This window comes from Ipomoea nil, unplaced genomic scaffold (genome assembly GCF_001879475.1).
Source record: "Ipomoea nil cultivar Tokyo-kokei standard unplaced genomic scaffold, Asagao_1.1 scaffold0980, whole genome shotgun sequence".
Lineage (NCBI taxonomy): Eukaryota > Viridiplantae > Streptophyta > Magnoliopsida > Solanales > Convolvulaceae > Ipomoea > Ipomoea nil.
The window spans coordinates 2,613,700-2,631,901 of NW_017617408.1; the positions used below are offsets into that span (position 1 = coordinate 2,613,700).

Consider the following 18,202-nt stretch of genomic DNA (forward strand, 5'->3'; position numbering starts at 1 on the left):
TCTTAAGTTTTGTCTTCAAACTTGAGATGGAAATTAATTATGACAAAAGAATTAAGGATACTACTATTTTATAATTTTAGGACAAAAAACTGCAAATTTTCCAAAATCGTGATAGACACCCTATATTACCGTAATTTATATCCTCTCAAATGTTCTATCGGGTCGAAGTGAAGCCCTACGAAAAAAAAAATGCAATCAATATGTTGTGGAACCGTGTTCACCTTGCAAGTGAACACGGTTCTATGTTCATAATTATAAAGCTATATATTCATAATTTTTTAACTTCACATTCATGATTATTGAACTCTATATTCAAAATTACAGAACTATATGTTCATAATTACTAAACTATATATTCATAATTATAAAGTTATGTATTCATAATTTTTAAACTTCATATTCACAATTACTGAATCTCTATATTAATAATTACAGAACTATATATTCATAATTATGTTCACAACTATATGTTCATAATTTTTAAACTATATATTTATAATTATAAACAGTTTTAGAACCGTATCCACCTTACACGGTTTCACAGCATAAATTGCCGAGAAAATGACATAAAAGAATCATTGTCCTTTTTCAATAACGTATAAAACGTGTGAACTCATATCAAACTTTTAATATTATAAAATGCTTACATTTTCAACTTATCTCAAATAATTTGTCAATAGTTTTCTCAAGTCCGCTTTCCGATCTTCAATGGCGACTCTTATCAGCCACCGTGAAGTGGCACCAGCCGGCAACGCCGCCGAGATGTCACTCCCCCTGACCTTCTTCGACATCCCATGGCTGTTCTACTTCCGGATGGTCCGACGCCTTCTCTTCTATAGACTTCCCATTTCCCGGGAATCATTCCTTGAAACCACAATCCCAAATCTAATGGCCTCCCTCTCCCTAACCCTGAAACACTTTCTTCCCCTGGCCGGAAACCTGGTTTCTCCGTCTGATTCTTCCACCCCGCCGGAGCTGCGCTACTTCCCCGGAGACTCTGTTCCCGTCGCCTTCGCCGAGTCCGCCGGCGACTTCGATTCCCTTGTAGCCAATCATCCCCGTGATGTGAACCACTTTTACCCTCTCGTGGCTAGATTACAAGCTCCTGAACCAGGTAAATTTTACCTTATTTACTTTTCTGCTTTTATTATTGTTTCTTCTTCTTCTTGTTAATCTCAACAAATTAATAATTGTTAATCTTAACAGCCGCCGGTGAACAGATAATTATCCCTGTGTTATCAATTCAAGTCACACTTTTTCCGGGCTTTGGCATATGTATTAGCACCACACATCACCACGTTGTCGGGGATGGAAACACGATGAACAGTTTCACTAAGGCCTGGGCGATGATTAACAAACTGGGCGGTGATGGAGAGTTCATAGCAGAGAAATCTGAATCTAAATCTGTCCCGTTTTATGACCGGACAATAGTGAAAGACCCATACGGGGCAAGGGACAAAATGTTCGGAGAAACCAAGAAAAAGTTGAAGGTTGAGCTATCCGAGGCCGAGGTTTCAACCCCTCGGATCGATAAGGTTCGGGCAACATATATCATGCGACGAACAGACATTGAGAAGATCAAGAATTTAGTCACAGCCAGACAAAGACCAAGAACAATTCATGTATCGGCTTTCACTGTAACATGCGGTTATGTGTGGAGTGGGATCTTGAAAGCCAAGGCGGCGATAGGGGAGCCCACGGCGGCGGAGGAGATTTTCGTCTGCTCAGCCGATTGTAGGACTCGCCTGAACCCACCACTTCCGGCTAGCTACTTTGGCAACTGTGTAGTGTCAGTCTGCGCGAAATCGAAAATTGAGGTGTTGGTCGGAGATGATGGGTTTTTAGCGGCGGCGGAGTTGATCGGAGAGGCAATTGAGAAAGGGGTGAAGAATGATGAAGAGTGGATTTTGAATGGGGAATTGTGGTTTTCGGAGTTTGAAGAAGCAGTTGAAGGGAAGGGAATGGGAGTTGCTGGGTATCCAAGAATAGACTTGTATGGTGCAGATTTTGGGTGGGGAAAGGCGGAGAAGATAGAGTATGTGTCCATTGATGGAGGTGATTCTATGTCCCTTTGCAAGTGTAGGGATTCTGAAGGTGATTTGGAGGTTGGGTTGGCCATGCCCAGAACAAGAATGGAAGCTTTTGCTTCCATCTTTGCTGATGGCCTTAGTAGCTTATAGAGGTTTCTTCACTTTCTTTTCTCCTTCACTCTCGGAATTGCTAATTTAGTTGCTTAATTAGAGATAGGCTCTTGTATGTGTACTGTAATAAAGGGGATTTTGACAAAATCTTATTGAATAAGAGTACAAATTTAGATATGGGGCATGATGATTCCGACCAATTTAGTTTGGCCGTATTGTTGTTCTTGTGTACAAAGATTCCAAGTGAGAGTAAGCTCTTAGACTAATCTCCATATGATAGGGGGTCCGAACTCCCAACCTCTTTTAAGGGAGGAGAGTATACGGCTACTCACGTCAATTAAGCTGGTTATTTTAGATTATTATTTTGTTATATAATGTTTGACTTAATACTCAAAATCGTCATCGACTATAGTGATTTTTCTTAATTTTGTCCTAAACGACTTTGGTGACCTAATATCGTCCCAGACTTTTGTGTTTCGCTCAATTTAGTCCCAGACTTTGTGTTTTTGCTCAATTTAGTCCTTCATTTGTTATTCTGTCCATTTGGTGTAAAATAAATAGACAATTCAGTAATTTTAATATTGGCATCTCTTTACTCATAGACATGTGAACTGCGAAATTCTTTTTTTTTTTTTATGAATTACTCCCAAAATTACTCCTAAAACTGCGAATATAAAATTTGATTTGCAGGTCCGGGAGTAATTCTGGGTGTAATTCGTACAAGAAAGAAGAATTTCGCACTTCACAAGTTGAAAGTAAAGAGAGATCAATATTGACATTACTGAATTGTCCCTTTATTTAACACCAATTTGACGGAATAACAAATGGAATATAATAACAAATGGAGGACTAAATTGAGTATCATTTTCAAAAATAGTTGTCTCTTAAAATTTTCAATTTGAGGTAATTATAATTACTTTAATGATGTTTTTAATTTAATTATTATCTTAAATAATTTTTAATGAAGATAACAGGGTAGGTTTTTGCTCATAGGTAAATTATAAAATTTCATTAAAAATCAACCTCAAGACTTTTTAATAAAGTCAAACCAATAAAGATATGCCAAAAACTAGTTTTGTTAGTGTGAGTGGCCGTACACTCTTATCCTTTAAGAAGGATTGAGAGTTCGAACTCCTTTTGTATAAAAAAACTAATATGACCAGCACTTTTGTCTCTTAATTGTGTTGTTCTGGTGTTAATCGAGGATTAGTCTGAGTATGATACGAGTTTAAATGTGTTTTCTATAGTTAGAGCTTGCTCAGGAGGGGAAAAAAATAAAAATATGCCAAAATGTTGAGATAAGGGAGTGGACCAACTTGATGGACAATGGAGGATATATTTTTGGCTAATGCGTGTGGTCCTGTTTTCTTGAGGAGATTGGTCTATGGGTGTTGTGCTAGACAGAGTTGTAATTATTGTATTATTATATTGGTGAGATGTAACTGGTGTTAGTTTAAGGATAAGGATTGTATCATGGTAGAGATTGGGCAAATTACAGTAGATCAGATCGAGTTTATTTGCATTGGAGATTATGGTCGAATTAGTGTATACAATATTTAATAACATTATAATGTATTAAGTTTATAATATTTGTTTTATATGTTCATAAATTTTAGTATACATAAACGCTAAATTAAATGTATATCATATGTATTTTAATTCACTTTAGTTATAGTATGTTTATAATGCATGTTCCTTCTATATGTTCATAAAAATAAAACTTAACGTCCATAAATATTACACTAAAGTTTTGATTTGGAGAGAGCATAACTATTACACTACATTATATATGTATTGATGTAGCTATGGAGAGTATGAAAAAGTTTTGTCGTTCTATAGCGATTCGGGGATATGGCACATAATATGTGGAGAACATACAACTAGACACTAATCTTAAAAAAATAAGCAAGAAGCTAATCAATTAATAACAAGTTTAAATATACGGTAACTAAACAAAATAACACAAACTTAAGCTAGGGAGAATTGTTTTCTAGATGCATCATGCATATAGGGATACGACAATTTCAATCCGCATCGCGGAGAATTGTTTTCATATTGAGACTTTGTGGTCGAGTGACATAGCTTGGCTCCTCAAATGAGACCAAACAAACAATAATATTGGTAATGCCAAAAGCTTTGTGGTTTGCCCCTCAAATTAGCTTTTTTTTTTAACAAATGTATATTAATTGTTAGTATATAAAATAGGGGAATTCTATTTGCACCACCCTAATTACTATTTACACCACCTATTTAATAGGTATGATAACTTTTAGGTGGTGTAAATAGAAAATTGTTATTTGCACCACCTTCATTAATTTTAGTCAAACATTATTTTTTTAACAAATATTTATTATAAATGACACTTTTTCCCCTTAGGTATATGCTTTTAACACTTTTTCCCTCTTAGTTATTCATGAATCCACATTTGCCTCCTAGTTATATTAAAAGTGGCATGTTTCCTTCTTTTTATGTTTGATAGACATTTTTACCATTAAAACTAAATATTTCATTTATTTTTTCTTCTCCAACAAATCATTGTTTATATGTACGGATGGTCACGGTTTAGTTCAAACAATTTTTTTTTTATTTTTTTATTGCCAGTTCAAAATTTATTTATTTATTATAAATTTTATTTCTTTTTTTTTTTAAATAATTTAATAATTATTTTATTGTATTTTATTTTTTCGATTCTGAATCGTAAGCAAAGCCAATGGGGGTTTGTTTTAATTTGCAATCACACGTGTTATATATTATTCTTCCGAACTTCATAAAAAGGGGGAAAAAGTATGGATTTCTTAGGCGTTCACAGTCATATTGAAGTTGACAATCCATTACGTTCCAATGGCATTTTGGAGTGTGATTTTATATCTAAGATTATAGGGAAAATGGCACTTTTTCCCCCTGAGTTATATACCTATAGCATTTTTGCCCCCTAAATTATTGAAGTGGCTGTTTTCCCCCCTGAAATATTAAATGGACATATTTACCCTTCAACTAAATATTTAATTTATTTTTTTTTCTCCAACAAATTATGACCATAATTTGGTTCAAACCAAACAAACACTATAGCAACCAAACCGAAATATTCCAATTACAATTTAGAATCGAAATCCGATATTTAGAGTTTATTAAAATCGTGAACCAGAACGGACGGTTCATGTTCCGAACTGAAAAAATAAAATACATATATTGTTGAATTTATACTATTTTAAAATAAAAAAATAAAATTTTAAAATAAAGGCGGTTCAAAATCGTGAATCGGATCCAGAACCGCCGGTTCACGGTTCAAGATTCAATTTTTTGATACATAATTTTAATAAATTGACATTTAAATATTGGATTCTAGATCTGAATTATAACCGAAAACTATTAATTCGATTGCTATAGTATCCGGTTCAATTCAAACCGAACCGTGGTCATCCCTACGTATACGCAATAATTTGTTGGAGAAGTAAAATAAATAAAATATTTACTTTAAGGGTATAAATGTCAATTAAATATATCAGGGGGGAAAAAGCACCACTTTTAGAATAACTGAGGGGGCTAATGTGCTTACCTAAATAATTGAGGGGGAAAAAGTGCTATAAGTATATAACTCAGGGGTAAAAAGTGTCATTTTCCCAAGATTATATTTGATTTCTCTCTTTTTGAGGAATGCACACCTTCATTAGAGGACATATATACTAGTAATCTACAATTACTTTGATTTAACAGCAATTGGTTTTTATATGATTATTATATATAATATGATTAAGTCAACTATCATGTAATATGATGACATTTCAATTACCATTTCAAATAAATGGTCATAGGTCCGAACCTTGGGAGTGGAGCTTAGATTCTTAGGGTTAAAAATTTTAAAGAAAATATAGAACAAATATAACTAATTGTGAAGGCACAACACAACTTTATTTTCTTATACTTACGATTCAGAACCGAAAAAATGAAATAAAATAAAATAATTATTGAATTTATATTATTTTAAAAATAAGAAATAGAATTTATAATAAATAAATAAATTTTGAATTGGAAATAAAATAAAAAATTGTTCGAAGCGAACCATAATCATCCGTACATATAAACAATAATTTGTTGGAGAAGAAAAAATAAATGAAATATTTAGTTTTAAGGGTAAAAATGTTCACCTAACATAAAATGGAGAAAACTTGCCACTTTTATTATAATTGAGGGAGCAAATGTGAATAAACAAATAACTGAGAGGAAAAAAGTGTTATAATCATATAACTCAGAGGGAAAAAGTGTACAATTTTCCCTTAACCGGAAACTTTTAATTCGATTGTTATAGTGTCCGGTTCAGTTAGAACTGAACCGTGGTCATCCATACGGATACGCAATAATTTGTTAGAGAAGAAAAATAAATAAAATGTTTACTTTAAGGGTAGAAATGTCAATTTAATATATCAGGGGGGAGAAATCGTCACTTTTAGAATAATTGAGGGGGCTAATATGCTAACATGAATAATTCGGGGATAAAAAGTACTATAAGTATATAACTTAAGGGGAAAAAGTATAATTTTCTCTTAATTAAATTTTAAATTAAAAAATTATTAATTACACCTCATAAATGAGGTTTGACCAAGGTGGTGCAAATAGCAAAATGAACTCCCATTTGACTATTTACACCACCTATGTAATTATTAAAAGTTTTCACCTTTTTATAATTTCAAGATACTTTATACCTACTTTTGACCAAAGGGTGATGCAAATAGCAACACCCATAAAATAATGTATTTTTATTTATAGTTATAGCCCATTGTGCTCCACGTAATAATGCTCCACTTTCCAATGACCAATGCCATAGATTTTCCAACCGACCAATGCCATAAATTCAGAATTTCAAAGTTTTAAATTCAGCTCAGTTTCTCTCGGGTTTCAATTTTCTGGGTTGATTCTGATTTCTGGATACCATTTTATCAAGCACCCTTGGGCGTTGAGAAAAGTGGACTATCCAGATCCCAAAGCTGTTAGATTCCATGCGGAGCAGCATCTCATTCCCATTCCATTTATGTTGTTTTCCTGATGACTCTATTGTAAATAGACGCCGAGAGTGATCGGAACTGGGACATTTGGGTGCGGGAGCACAATAGTGGAAGGAGAAGATTTTATTGCTGAGAATATTACTTTTCAGAACTCTGCTCCTCAGGTAAAAAAAACTTCTTCTATTCGGTAAATCGCAAAGATCTCAGGTTAAACTTTTGCATCATTGAAATAGTCAATCAACGTGTATATCTAAGCTTTGTTGGATCGATTCAGTAAGGAGGATAACCATTAGAAGATGACATTTGGAAAAGTTAAAGAAGGGTATACATTAAGTAATGACCAATAGTTACAAGATTTAGGGGGGTTTTGGTAACATAATTGGGCAATTTTGGCTTATTTGATCACTGTTAGCCGTTTAACGTAGTTAAACAATCAATATGAAAGTGTTTGACTAATTAATTTTTTTAACAGTTTATTGCTCCAAAATATTAAAATTCAAAAAATTGTTCAAAAGTAATTTTTTTCAATCAGTTTTTTGATAAAGTTATTTTGCAGGTAATCAGTAATCAGCTAACATCTAATTTATCAAATACTTTTCTACAATCAGCTAATGTTACTAACTAGTCAAACTCACCAACCCATTCAGCTAACAACTATTTACCAAACACCCCCTTAAATATAATCAATCCAATTAATTATAATAAGTTTAATAATACAATAAGTAATATATAAGACATTTGAACTCATCAAACCTTTATTTTAATGAAGAGTTAATCAACGATTTGGTCCCTCAATTATTGCCAAACTGTGAATGTAGTCCTTTAATTCCTTAATCATCAATTTAGTCCCCGAAAATAATTGTTTTTAGTCGACTTAGTCCCTCCGATCGTCTTCCGTCAACAAACCGGCGAGAACTCCGATTTAGTAGGGGCATTTTGGTCTTTTCTTGTCTTCAACCCTCTTCTTGGTCTGATCAGATCGCCGGAATCATGGAGAGCGAAAACCGATGGTGTTTCTTCGCCGGAAACTCTAAGAATTACTTACGGTGTAAAGATCCAACTAAGAATTAAGAGCGGAAGGATTTACCGGAAAATCAAGCAACAGAGGATTGTCGAGAAGGGAAAGATGAAGATGAAGATGAAGATGAAGAGGAAGATGAAGTATTAAGTTCAAGATCATTCTCAATTCCCTTCTTGAGAAGTGGCGCTCACCAGTGTGACCCTATCAGGCGAAATGCCGGCCTTCTGCATTTCCCTGAACGAATCCAAAGCCTGATTGGCCATCCCGAGCCTGGAATACCCACTGATCATCGCGCTCCAAGCGACCACATTTCTCTCAGTAATTTCATCGAACACCTTCTCGCTCAGCTCAATCTCCTCACACTTGGCGTAGAAATTCAGCAATGAGGTCTGAACGAAGGGGCTGGATCCATGCCCAGACTGTACAACATGCTTGTTGAAAGTGTTTGATCTTGGGTAATTTTTCCTGAGCAGTCTCTTGAAAATGAAAATGGGTTCAGGGGATGATGTTTGAGACTCCAAGAACCCTCTGATGAGGGAATTATAAGAGTAAATTCCTGGGTTTGGGATTCGGGAGACGAGCTGCTTCGCATAGCCCAGGCTGCCGCGCGACGAAAGAGCGGCGAACGTGAGGATCTTGGCGAGAAGAAAGGAGAGGGAAGAGGTAGAGAGAAGCGGGCAAGTGAGGACATGGCCATGGATTTGGTGGAGAACTCTCAGATTCGGACATCTTTGAATCAGTGTAGCAAGTCTTCTTTCTCCTTCTTCTTCCAGCTTTACTTCTCTCTGGTTTCCTCTTCAGGTTTTGCAGGCTAACACTCTTTCGCCTTTTCTAGCCTGATAGCTAGCACTGTCAAGTCCTCGGATTTCCATTCAACCCCATTTTCTTCTCCACCGCAACCATCTATCATGACAGGTTCGCCAAGAAGAGGGTTGAAGACAAGAAAAGACCAAAATGCCCCCGCTAAATCGGAGTTCTCGCCGGTTTGTTGACGGAAGACGACCGGAGGGACTAAATCGACTAAAAACAATTATTTTCGGGGACTAAATCGATGAATAAAAAATTAAAGGACTACATTCACAGTTTGACAATAATGGAGGGACCAAATCGTTGATTAACTCTTTTAATGAACAACTTGTGAATTAATTAATTTAACTAACTTGCATTGATTGATATAAAATACATTGCCTAATGGATAAGCATAAGCCTATGCTTTCCGTTACCGCAAATTATGCAGTGGACTCGTGTCTTCAATGCATCATGGACACGAGTTCAAAACGACATCGTTTTCAGGGAAAATGCGTCATTTCAGTTAAAAAAAATTAATTTTGTCTCGTCGTTAATGCCATTAACGACGTTATTCGTTTGTGTCATTGTGAATGTACAGTTATGGGATTATGAATGTACAGTTATGGAATTATGAATGTAAGTTATAAAATTATGAACACAGAGCTCTGACATTATGAACTTACAATTATGAACATAGAGTTCTAAAATTGTGAACATCGAACTTTGAAAATTATGATTTTACAGTTATTGCATTATGAATGTACACTTACGGAATTATGAATGTACAGTTATGCAATTATGAATGTACAGTTATGAAATTATGAATGTACAGTTATGAAATTATGAACACAGAGCTCTGACATTATGAACTTACAATATGAACATATAGTGGTAAAATTATGAACATAGAGCTTCGAAAATTATGAAGTTACAGTTATTGAATTATGAATGTATAGTTACGGAATTATGAATGTACAGTTATAGAAGTATGAATGTACAGTTATGAAATTATGAACATAGAGCTCTGACATTATAAACTTACCATTATGAACATATAATAATAAAATTATAAACATATACTCCTACGAAGCAGTCTGAAATTAACAAAAAAAAAAAAAAAAAAAAAAAGAAAAAAAAAAAAAGAAGAAGAAGATAAGATAACACGGCACTCTTAGCCGTGTCCAGCATGTCCATAGCATAACAATTGTTCCGTTACCATTTGAGTCAGCAACTCTTAACAATTTTGACAATAGTTATCTGGTATCCACTTTCCAATCTTCTTCAATGGCAACTGTGATCAGCCGTGTTCAAGTGGCACCGGCAGGTAACGCCACCGAGATGTCACTCCCCCTAACCTTTTTTGACATGCCATGGCTGTTTATCTACCGGATCATGCGACGCGTGCTGTTCTACAGGCTTCCCATTTCCAGGGATACTTTCATTGAGACCATATGCCCAAAACTAGTAAGCTCCCTCTCCCTAACCCTCACACACTTTCTTCCCCTGGCCGGCAACTTGGTTTCTCCTTCAGATTCTTGCATCAAGCCTGAGCTACGTTACATGCCTGGGGACTCTGTTTCTATCACCTTCGCAGAGTCTGGTGATGACTTCAATTCACTTGTAGGTAACCATCCGCGTGATGTGAATGACTTTTACCCTTTTGTACCAAGATTAACAGAAGAAAAACATATAGGGGGTGCACAGATAGTAGTCCCCGTCTTAGCTGTTCAAGTGACACTTTTTCCAGGCTTTGGCCTATGTATTGGCACTACTCATCACCATGTTGCTGGGGATGGAAACACGATGATGAGCTTTGCTATGGCGTGGGCTATGGTCAGCAAACTAGGTGGAGATTTAGAATTCATAGCAGAGAAATCTGCCCAATTTTATGACCGGTCAATAGTCAACGATCCCTATGGGGTAGGGGATCTAATGTTTGAAGAAATGAAGAAAGAGGCTAAGGTTGAACTATCTGAAGCTGAAATTTCACCCCCTCGAATCAATAAGGTTCGGGCTACGTTTATCATGCGGTGGAGAGACATTGAAAAGCTCAAAAATTTAGTTGCAGCCAGACAAAGAGCAAGAGAAGTTCATATATCAGCCTTCACCGTAACATGTGCTTATGTATGGACTAGCTTGGTGAAAGCAAGCGTGGCGATAGGGGAGCAATCGGAAGATAACAAAATTGAATATTTCAGTTATGTAGCCGATTGTAGGAGTCGCTTGAACCCACCACTTCCAGATAGTTTCTTTGGAAATTGTTTAGTACGCTACTTTGTGAAATCAAAGCTTGGAATATTAGTTGGAAGTGAAGGTTTTTTAACTGCTGCTGAATTGATCGGAGAAACAATTCAGAAAAGAGTAAATGATCAAGAGTGGATTTTGAATGGGGAAGTTTGGTTATCAGAGCTTAAAAAATCAGACCCACAGAGGGGAGTTGCAGTTGCTGGATATCCAAGGCTAGATATATATGCTGCAGATTTCGGGTGGGGAAAGCCGGAGAAGGTGGAATTTGTTACTATAGATGGTGGTAATGTTATGTCTATTTGCAAGGGCAGGGATTCTGAAGGTGATATTGAGATTGGCTTGGCAATGCCCAGAACTAAAATGGATGCTTTTTCTACCATCTTTGCTGATGGTCTTAGAAACCTCTAGGGGTTTTTGGAGTTCCTTTTCTCCCCAGTGTTGTAGATAAAAAAAATCTTTGTTTCCTATTACAATTTACAAATACTGGTAATTTAGACGCTCAGAATTGTTTTCTCTTTTTGAAATTATATGAATTGTTCTAGCATTGACCTCAAGAAATTGAGTGATGTGCATTGTTAGAATGTTGTCTCAATGTTAAAAGGAAAAAGCAAAATGTGTTTAGGGGGTGGGTGTGGATATGAACCTAACACTTGAGTCCTTAAGTTCTGTTTAGCATTCAGATACATAGTAGATAGATATCACTTGGAAAGCCACCTACCAAAATAATTGTGATTGTTTTATATTTGTTGTCAATTTACTGAAACCTTCTCCCCTTGTCTGGATATGGTTAGACTGAATTAATGAACTTTGGCTGAGTTATGAATTTTCTCTCCCGACAATGATATTATAAATATATTGATCTGCTTCTAGTACGTTTAGCTGTATTGTTGACTTCTTCCTCACCCTGAGGTCCCAACTGGGGTAATTGCTCATTAAAATGTTTTAAAATATTAAATTTAAAAGCAAATATTTGGAATATCACCATCTTGATGAATTGGGTATTTTTTCTTTCTGCTCACAGTATATGTAGTGCCATCATTATTGTGTGGACCATGGTCCATACAAGTTGTGTGGACCATATTTCTTATACTATAAAATAATGTACATTCACTACAAAAATAATGTACATTTAGTATATTAAAAATGTACTTTTTTGTTGTGGTCTACCTAAACAATAATTTGCCATATGCAGTGTGTTAAGACTCTAAGGGTAATGTCATATATTGTATTATCTCTACTTGAGATATAAAGAATATATTCTGCCCATTTTCCCCCCTTTTTATTTATTCATTATAAAGATTATGATTTATTCTTCCAAGGCTGAACCCCAACCTTAAGGGCCCGACAGAGCGGTGGGAGGTTGTAAATCATGGTGACTCAACTGAACATGGCCCGACAGAGCGGTGGGAGGTTGTAAATCATGGTGACTCAACTGAACATTAATCACAAGGAGCCCCCCTCACTTTGAGAGGTTGCTCCCACACTGCCGCTGGTGAGACTCTGGTGAGACTTGATCCCTGGTCATTCTTCCAAAGTTTCACCTCTATGACCAGTTGAGCTACCCATGCGGGCAAAGATTATGATTTATAGTATTACAAGAGCAAACAATTAATTTAATGTGGCCTAAGAAATTTTATGCATGCATGCTGGACTGTTATCTCTTTTTTTTTTTTTTTTTTTTTTTTTTCATTTCAGATTCGTTATAGGAGTATATGTTCATAATTTTATTACTATTGGTTCATAATTGTAAGTTCATAATGTCATACCTCTATGTTCATAATTCAATAATTGTACATTCATACTTCCATAATTGTACATTCATAATTCCGTAACTGTACATTCATAATTCAATAACTGTAACTTCATAATTTTCGAAACTCTATGTTCACAATTTTAGAGCTCTATGTTCATAATTTTATCACTATATGTTCATATTGTAAGTTCATAATGTCAGAGCTCTGTGTTCATAATTACATAACTGTACATTCATAATTGCATAACTGTACATTCATAATTGCATAACTGTACATTCATAATTTCGTAACTGTACATTCATAATTCAATAACTGTAAAATCATAATTTTCGAAGCTCCATGTTCACAATTTTAGAGCTCTATGTTCATAATTTTATCACTATATGTTCATAATTGTAAGTTAATAATGTCAGAATTCTGTATTTATAATTTTATAACTTACATTCATAATCTCATAACTTTACATTCATAATGGCACAAATGAATAACGCCGTTAACGGCGAGACAAAATCAAAAAAAAAAAAAAAATTTAACTGGAATGACGCGTTTTTCTTAAAAACGACGTCGTTTTGGACTCGTGTCCACAATACATTGTGAACACGGGTCCAGGGCATAATTTGTGCTCAAAGGCCCGCAAATTATGCTGTGCAACCGAATGCACCTTGCAAGGTGCATACGGTTGCAAAACGGCGCCGTTTTGGTTAAAAAAACGCACCCCACTTAAAAAAGAAATCAGGTTCGATTTCCGGCAATAGCATTTTTATATATCCAGAAATTCATAACTATATATCCAGAAATTCATAACTATATATCCACAAATTCATAACTATATATCCACAGTGAATGAATGAAGTAAAAATTCACAATGAATGAATGAATGAAGTAAAAATCCACAATGAATGAACTAAATATCCACAATGATTGAACTAAATATCCACAATGAATGAACTAAATATCCATAAATTCATAACTATATATCCAGAAATTCATAAATATATATCCACAGTGAATGAATAAAGTAAATATCTACAATGAATGAACTAAATATCCACAATGAATGAACTAAATATCCATAAATTCATAACTATATATCCACAAATTTATAACTATATATCCAGAAATTCATAACTATATATCCACAATAATGTTATTGCCGAGAATCGAACCTGATTTTTTTTTTTTAAAGTGGGACACGTGTTTTTAGTCAAAACGACGTCGTTTTGCATCGTATGCACCATGCGCATGGTACATTCGGTTGCACAGCATAACTATTGTCAAAGGCCTTGGTTGGCTCCGAGAATGGCTTTGCGCATACCATATTCAGCCTAAATCCATGCATTATCCGTAAGCATCTTCAACTCATAATGCCCTTATCTATTATAGATTAACTCTTGTTCTGCAAATTATTTTATGGACCTGGGTCAAGGTGGACTTGGGTCTAAATATTCATAATTTACATACTAAATGTTTATAATTTGCGTTTTAAAAATTCATAATTTGTATACTATGAACACACAATGTTAACATATATGTAATTGATTATCTTGTTTTGTATTTACAAGTTCCTTTCAAATATTACAGTCACCAAATATTAACAGATTAAGATTTGATGACCCTGTATTGTATTCACAAATTCTCTTCTACAGTTATGTGTTTTGACTTAAAAACATAATTTATAATCTAGAAATTCATAATTTCAATACTAAAAATATACAATTTATACGTCGGTTAGGACCAGGGTCCCTGGTCCATGGTATAACAACTCCTCTTGTTCCTACTATTTATGACTCTTGTTGTGTATATGTATGTTTGGTAGTAGCCCTGCATGATGATTGTAAGATATGATGATAGATCAAATATTATCATGTGATTTGTGAAGATCCAAGTCGTTGATTTTAGATTAAACTTAAAAGAGATTATTCGTCCATTTGGGTGTGTTGGTGTCAAACGTGTGTTAAAAGCCTGTAATTTAGCATCAAATTTTCTTACATTAGTGTAATTTTGACCAATTTTTTATTTATTTTTTTTTAATAATTTCGTTTTTAACAAATCTGACCTAAATTGGATTAATTTACAATTTCATAAAAACAAATTATTTAGATTATACAAGATTATTTATTTATTTATTGGGAACTATTTTCATAGGACTCAGATTTGTTTCATGTATGTTGATCATTTATGTTTTTAATGGATACTATTTTCATAAAACAATTGATTTATTTCATCTACCCGTGAAAAATTGCCTATTTTCGACTATTTTTTTTTTCAACCATCGTTGGTGGTGGTCGAAAAGTGGTTGGAATTTTTGACTATGTTTTTTTATAGGTGGTTGTTAATTTTTATCATGGTAAAAAATTTATTTTTCAACAACTTTTTTGGGTGGTTAAGAAAGGCTAAAATTTAAGAAAGAGAAGGAAAAATTATTTTTCGTTTACATGATTTTTCTTTTTCTGACTACATTTAGGTGGTTTAAAAAATGTAGTACAAATTTTTTTATGCAATTCTAACCAATCCTTTTTTTTTTCAGCCAAGAATGGCGTTTGTACTCTCAAGTCACAATCATATATAATCCATCTTACCAAACCAGGCATATATGTAATGGAGATATAATTAATCTAAAATTACTGATCTTTGCTCTTTATGTCATCTACGATGTAACAAATTTGGGAGGTAAATTGTAGGATATATCTCAACTTACTCATAGGTCCTAAAATGCCTGTACATTACTGTCTAACACTCTAACCTTGTACTCTATTGCTACCAGCAAAGAAAAGTCTCTTAATTTCTTCTCCCGAAAAGATTGAATTTTAAACCTCAAGGGCCTGACAGAGCATTAGTTCGAACCTTGGTCTCTTCTTCCAAATGCTATCTACTAAACCAATGAGCTAAGCCCCAGTGTTGCTATAGGGGTTTTTGGAGTTCCTTTTCTCCCCAGTGTTGTAGATAAAAAAAAATCTTTGTTTCCTTTTACAATTTACAAATACTGCTAATTTAGACGCTCAGAATTGTTTTCTCTTTTTGAAATGATATGAATTGTTCTAGCATTGACCTCAAGAAATTGAGTGATGTGCATTGTTAGAATGTTGTCTCAATGTTAAAAGGAAAAAGCAAAATGTGTTTAGGGGGGTGGGTGTGGATAAACCTGGCAATTATGGACACGACCCGTTAACACGACACGAAACCGGACACAAAAATAACGGGTTAGTGTTTAGCGTTAACGTGTCCCGGGTCCTTAACGGGTTGACCCGTTAAGGATCCGTTATATTTCGTGTCTTAACGGGTCAACCCGTTAAACATATTAAGAACCCGTTTAACCCGTTAATATTATCGTGTTAACCCGTTAACACGAACCCGTTTACTAAACATGTTTGTAACCCGCTAAGAACCATTGTCATTTAGGTAAGAACCATGGTCATGAATGAGATTAGAAAAGATATTATGAACATGACTAAGGATGAATTTACTACATTAGGCCAAGATCCTACACCATTCAACAATTAGAAATTTGAATTTGTGTTGTGTTCAATTTGATTCTAAAAACTAGTATGGACTGTTAGGATCGATGCGGTTCACAACACTAAAATACCAGCGGCAATTCGGACCGGGAATAATGAGAATATTTCTAGTGTAAGATTTAAAATAAATCATACACAAAATAAAGGCAATTTGAAGAAGGATTTTCTGTATTGGCAAAAGGATATTACAAATAGGAATTACAAATATAACTCTCTATTCTACTCTCTATATTTTGCTATGCTAATGGGAGAATTCATGATGGAATGGGATGAGATTGGAAGAAGAGGAGTTGCCTATTTATAGCAAACCCTCTCCTGCAACTTCATCTTGCTCTTTCTCCTGAAATGAGCATCTTGCTCTTTCTCCTGCTCTTCCGAATTGAGCATCTTGCTCTTCAGAACAAGTGTTCTTGCTCTTCAGGCCAAGTGTTTGCTCCTGCTCCTAACCTCATCAGGCAAAAGGTTCTGCCCATTTCCACATTTGACTTTAGTATTTACATGGACTCCTTTAATTATGATTTTTCGATGTTATTTTATCATTTTATGAATGTTATGGATTGAATATTTTTTAGTTTGTTTGATGATTGAACTGTAGGTTTTATTTATTTTTTATAGAACTTAACTTTAAATTTTAGTTTTTTTTTTAAAAAAAATATATATATTAATAGAAATAGCGGGTTTAAACTGGTTTCGTGTCATATTGTGTTGACACGACTTGAAATCTGTTAACAAAACGTGTCTATCGTGTCAACCCGTTCAACCCGTTAACAAATCGTGTTCGTGTTCGTGTTAAAAATTTAAACTCGTTAACCATAACGTGTCGTGTCCGTGTTTAGCCTTATCGTGTTCGTGTCGTTATCGTGTCGACCCATTAACAGACCCGTATACACGAATTGCCAGGTCTAGGTGTGGATATGAACCTAACACTTGAGTCCTTAAGTTCTGTTTAGCATTCAGATACATAGTAGATAGATATCACTTGGAAAGCCACCTAACACCATTCACACATCATCCAGTGTATTTGACTATTAGTAATTAGAATAGCCGGCATGGCCGGCCCTACCAAAATAATTGTCTTAGTTTTATATTTGCTGTCAATTTACTGAAACCTTCTTCCCTTGTCTGGATGTGGTTAGACTGAATTAATGAACTTTGGCTGAGTTATGAATTTTCTCTCCGGACAATGATATTATAAATATTATGCGTATGTGACTTGTTTTATATATAATATATTAGGGTTCATAATGTTTTGTGGATTCTAACCCATTGTATAACAATTGGGGATGGTTGAAAACTTGAAGCATTCAATTTTTATTTCTCATGTCTCTATTATAAATTATAGGGAAAATGACACTTCTTCCCCCTAAGTTATATACTTATAGTACTTTCTCTCCTTGAATTATTTAAGTGGCTATTTTCCCCCCTGAAATGTTAAATGGACATATTTACCCTTAAAATAAATATTTAAAATAAATATTTCATTTATTTTCCTTCTCCAACAAATTTTGACAATAATTTGGTTCAAACCAAACAAACACTATAGCAACCAAACCGAAATATTCCAATTACAATTTATAATCGAAACTCGATATTTAGAGTTTATTAAAATCGCAAACCGGAACGGACGATTCATGTTCCGAACTGAAAAAATAAAATACATTTATTGTTGAATTTAGACTATTTAAAATAAAAAATAAAATTTTAAAATAAAGACGGTTCAAAATCGCGAACCGGA

At 34.4% G+C, this 18,202-nt stretch overlaps 3 protein-coding genes across 3 annotated transcripts; 2 read left to right on the plus strand and 1 right to left on the minus strand.

Annotated features, from left to right (window-relative positions):
* Positions 1–641: 641 nt before the first annotated feature.
* On the plus strand, positions 642–2,318 carry LOC109179724 (malonyl-coenzyme:anthocyanin 5-O-glucoside-6'''-O-malonyltransferase-like). The gene is made up of 2 exons (XM_019329213.1): positions 642–1,114; positions 1,207–2,318. The coding sequence occupies exons 1-2, from the start codon at positions 709–711 to the stop codon at positions 2,178–2,180; spliced, it is 1,380 nt and encodes a 459-aa protein (XP_019184758.1). The 5' UTR covers positions 642–708; the 3' UTR covers positions 2,181–2,318.
* A 6,005-nt stretch (positions 2,319–8,323) lies between these two features.
* Positions 8,324–9,072, minus strand: LOC109179811 (pentatricopeptide repeat-containing protein At2g29760, chloroplastic-like). Its single transcript, XM_019329291.1, has 2 exons — positions 8,999–9,072; positions 8,324–8,957 (listed from the first exon to the last, which is right to left on the minus strand). Exons 1-2 carry the CDS (start codon positions 9,070–9,072, stop codon positions 8,324–8,326), a joined length of 708 nt encoding a protein of 235 aa, XP_019184836.1.
* Positions 9,073–10,165: 1,093 nt separating this feature from the next.
* LOC109179878 (anthocyanin 5-aromatic acyltransferase-like) lies at positions 10,166–12,021 on the plus strand. The gene is made up of 2 exons (XM_019329354.1): positions 10,166–10,575; positions 10,699–12,021. The coding sequence occupies exons 1-2, from the start codon at positions 10,236–10,238 to the stop codon at positions 11,604–11,606; spliced, it is 1,248 nt and encodes a 415-aa protein (XP_019184899.1). The 5' UTR covers positions 10,166–10,235; the 3' UTR covers positions 11,607–12,021.
* The last annotated feature ends 6,181 nt before the right edge of the window (positions 12,022–18,202 follow it).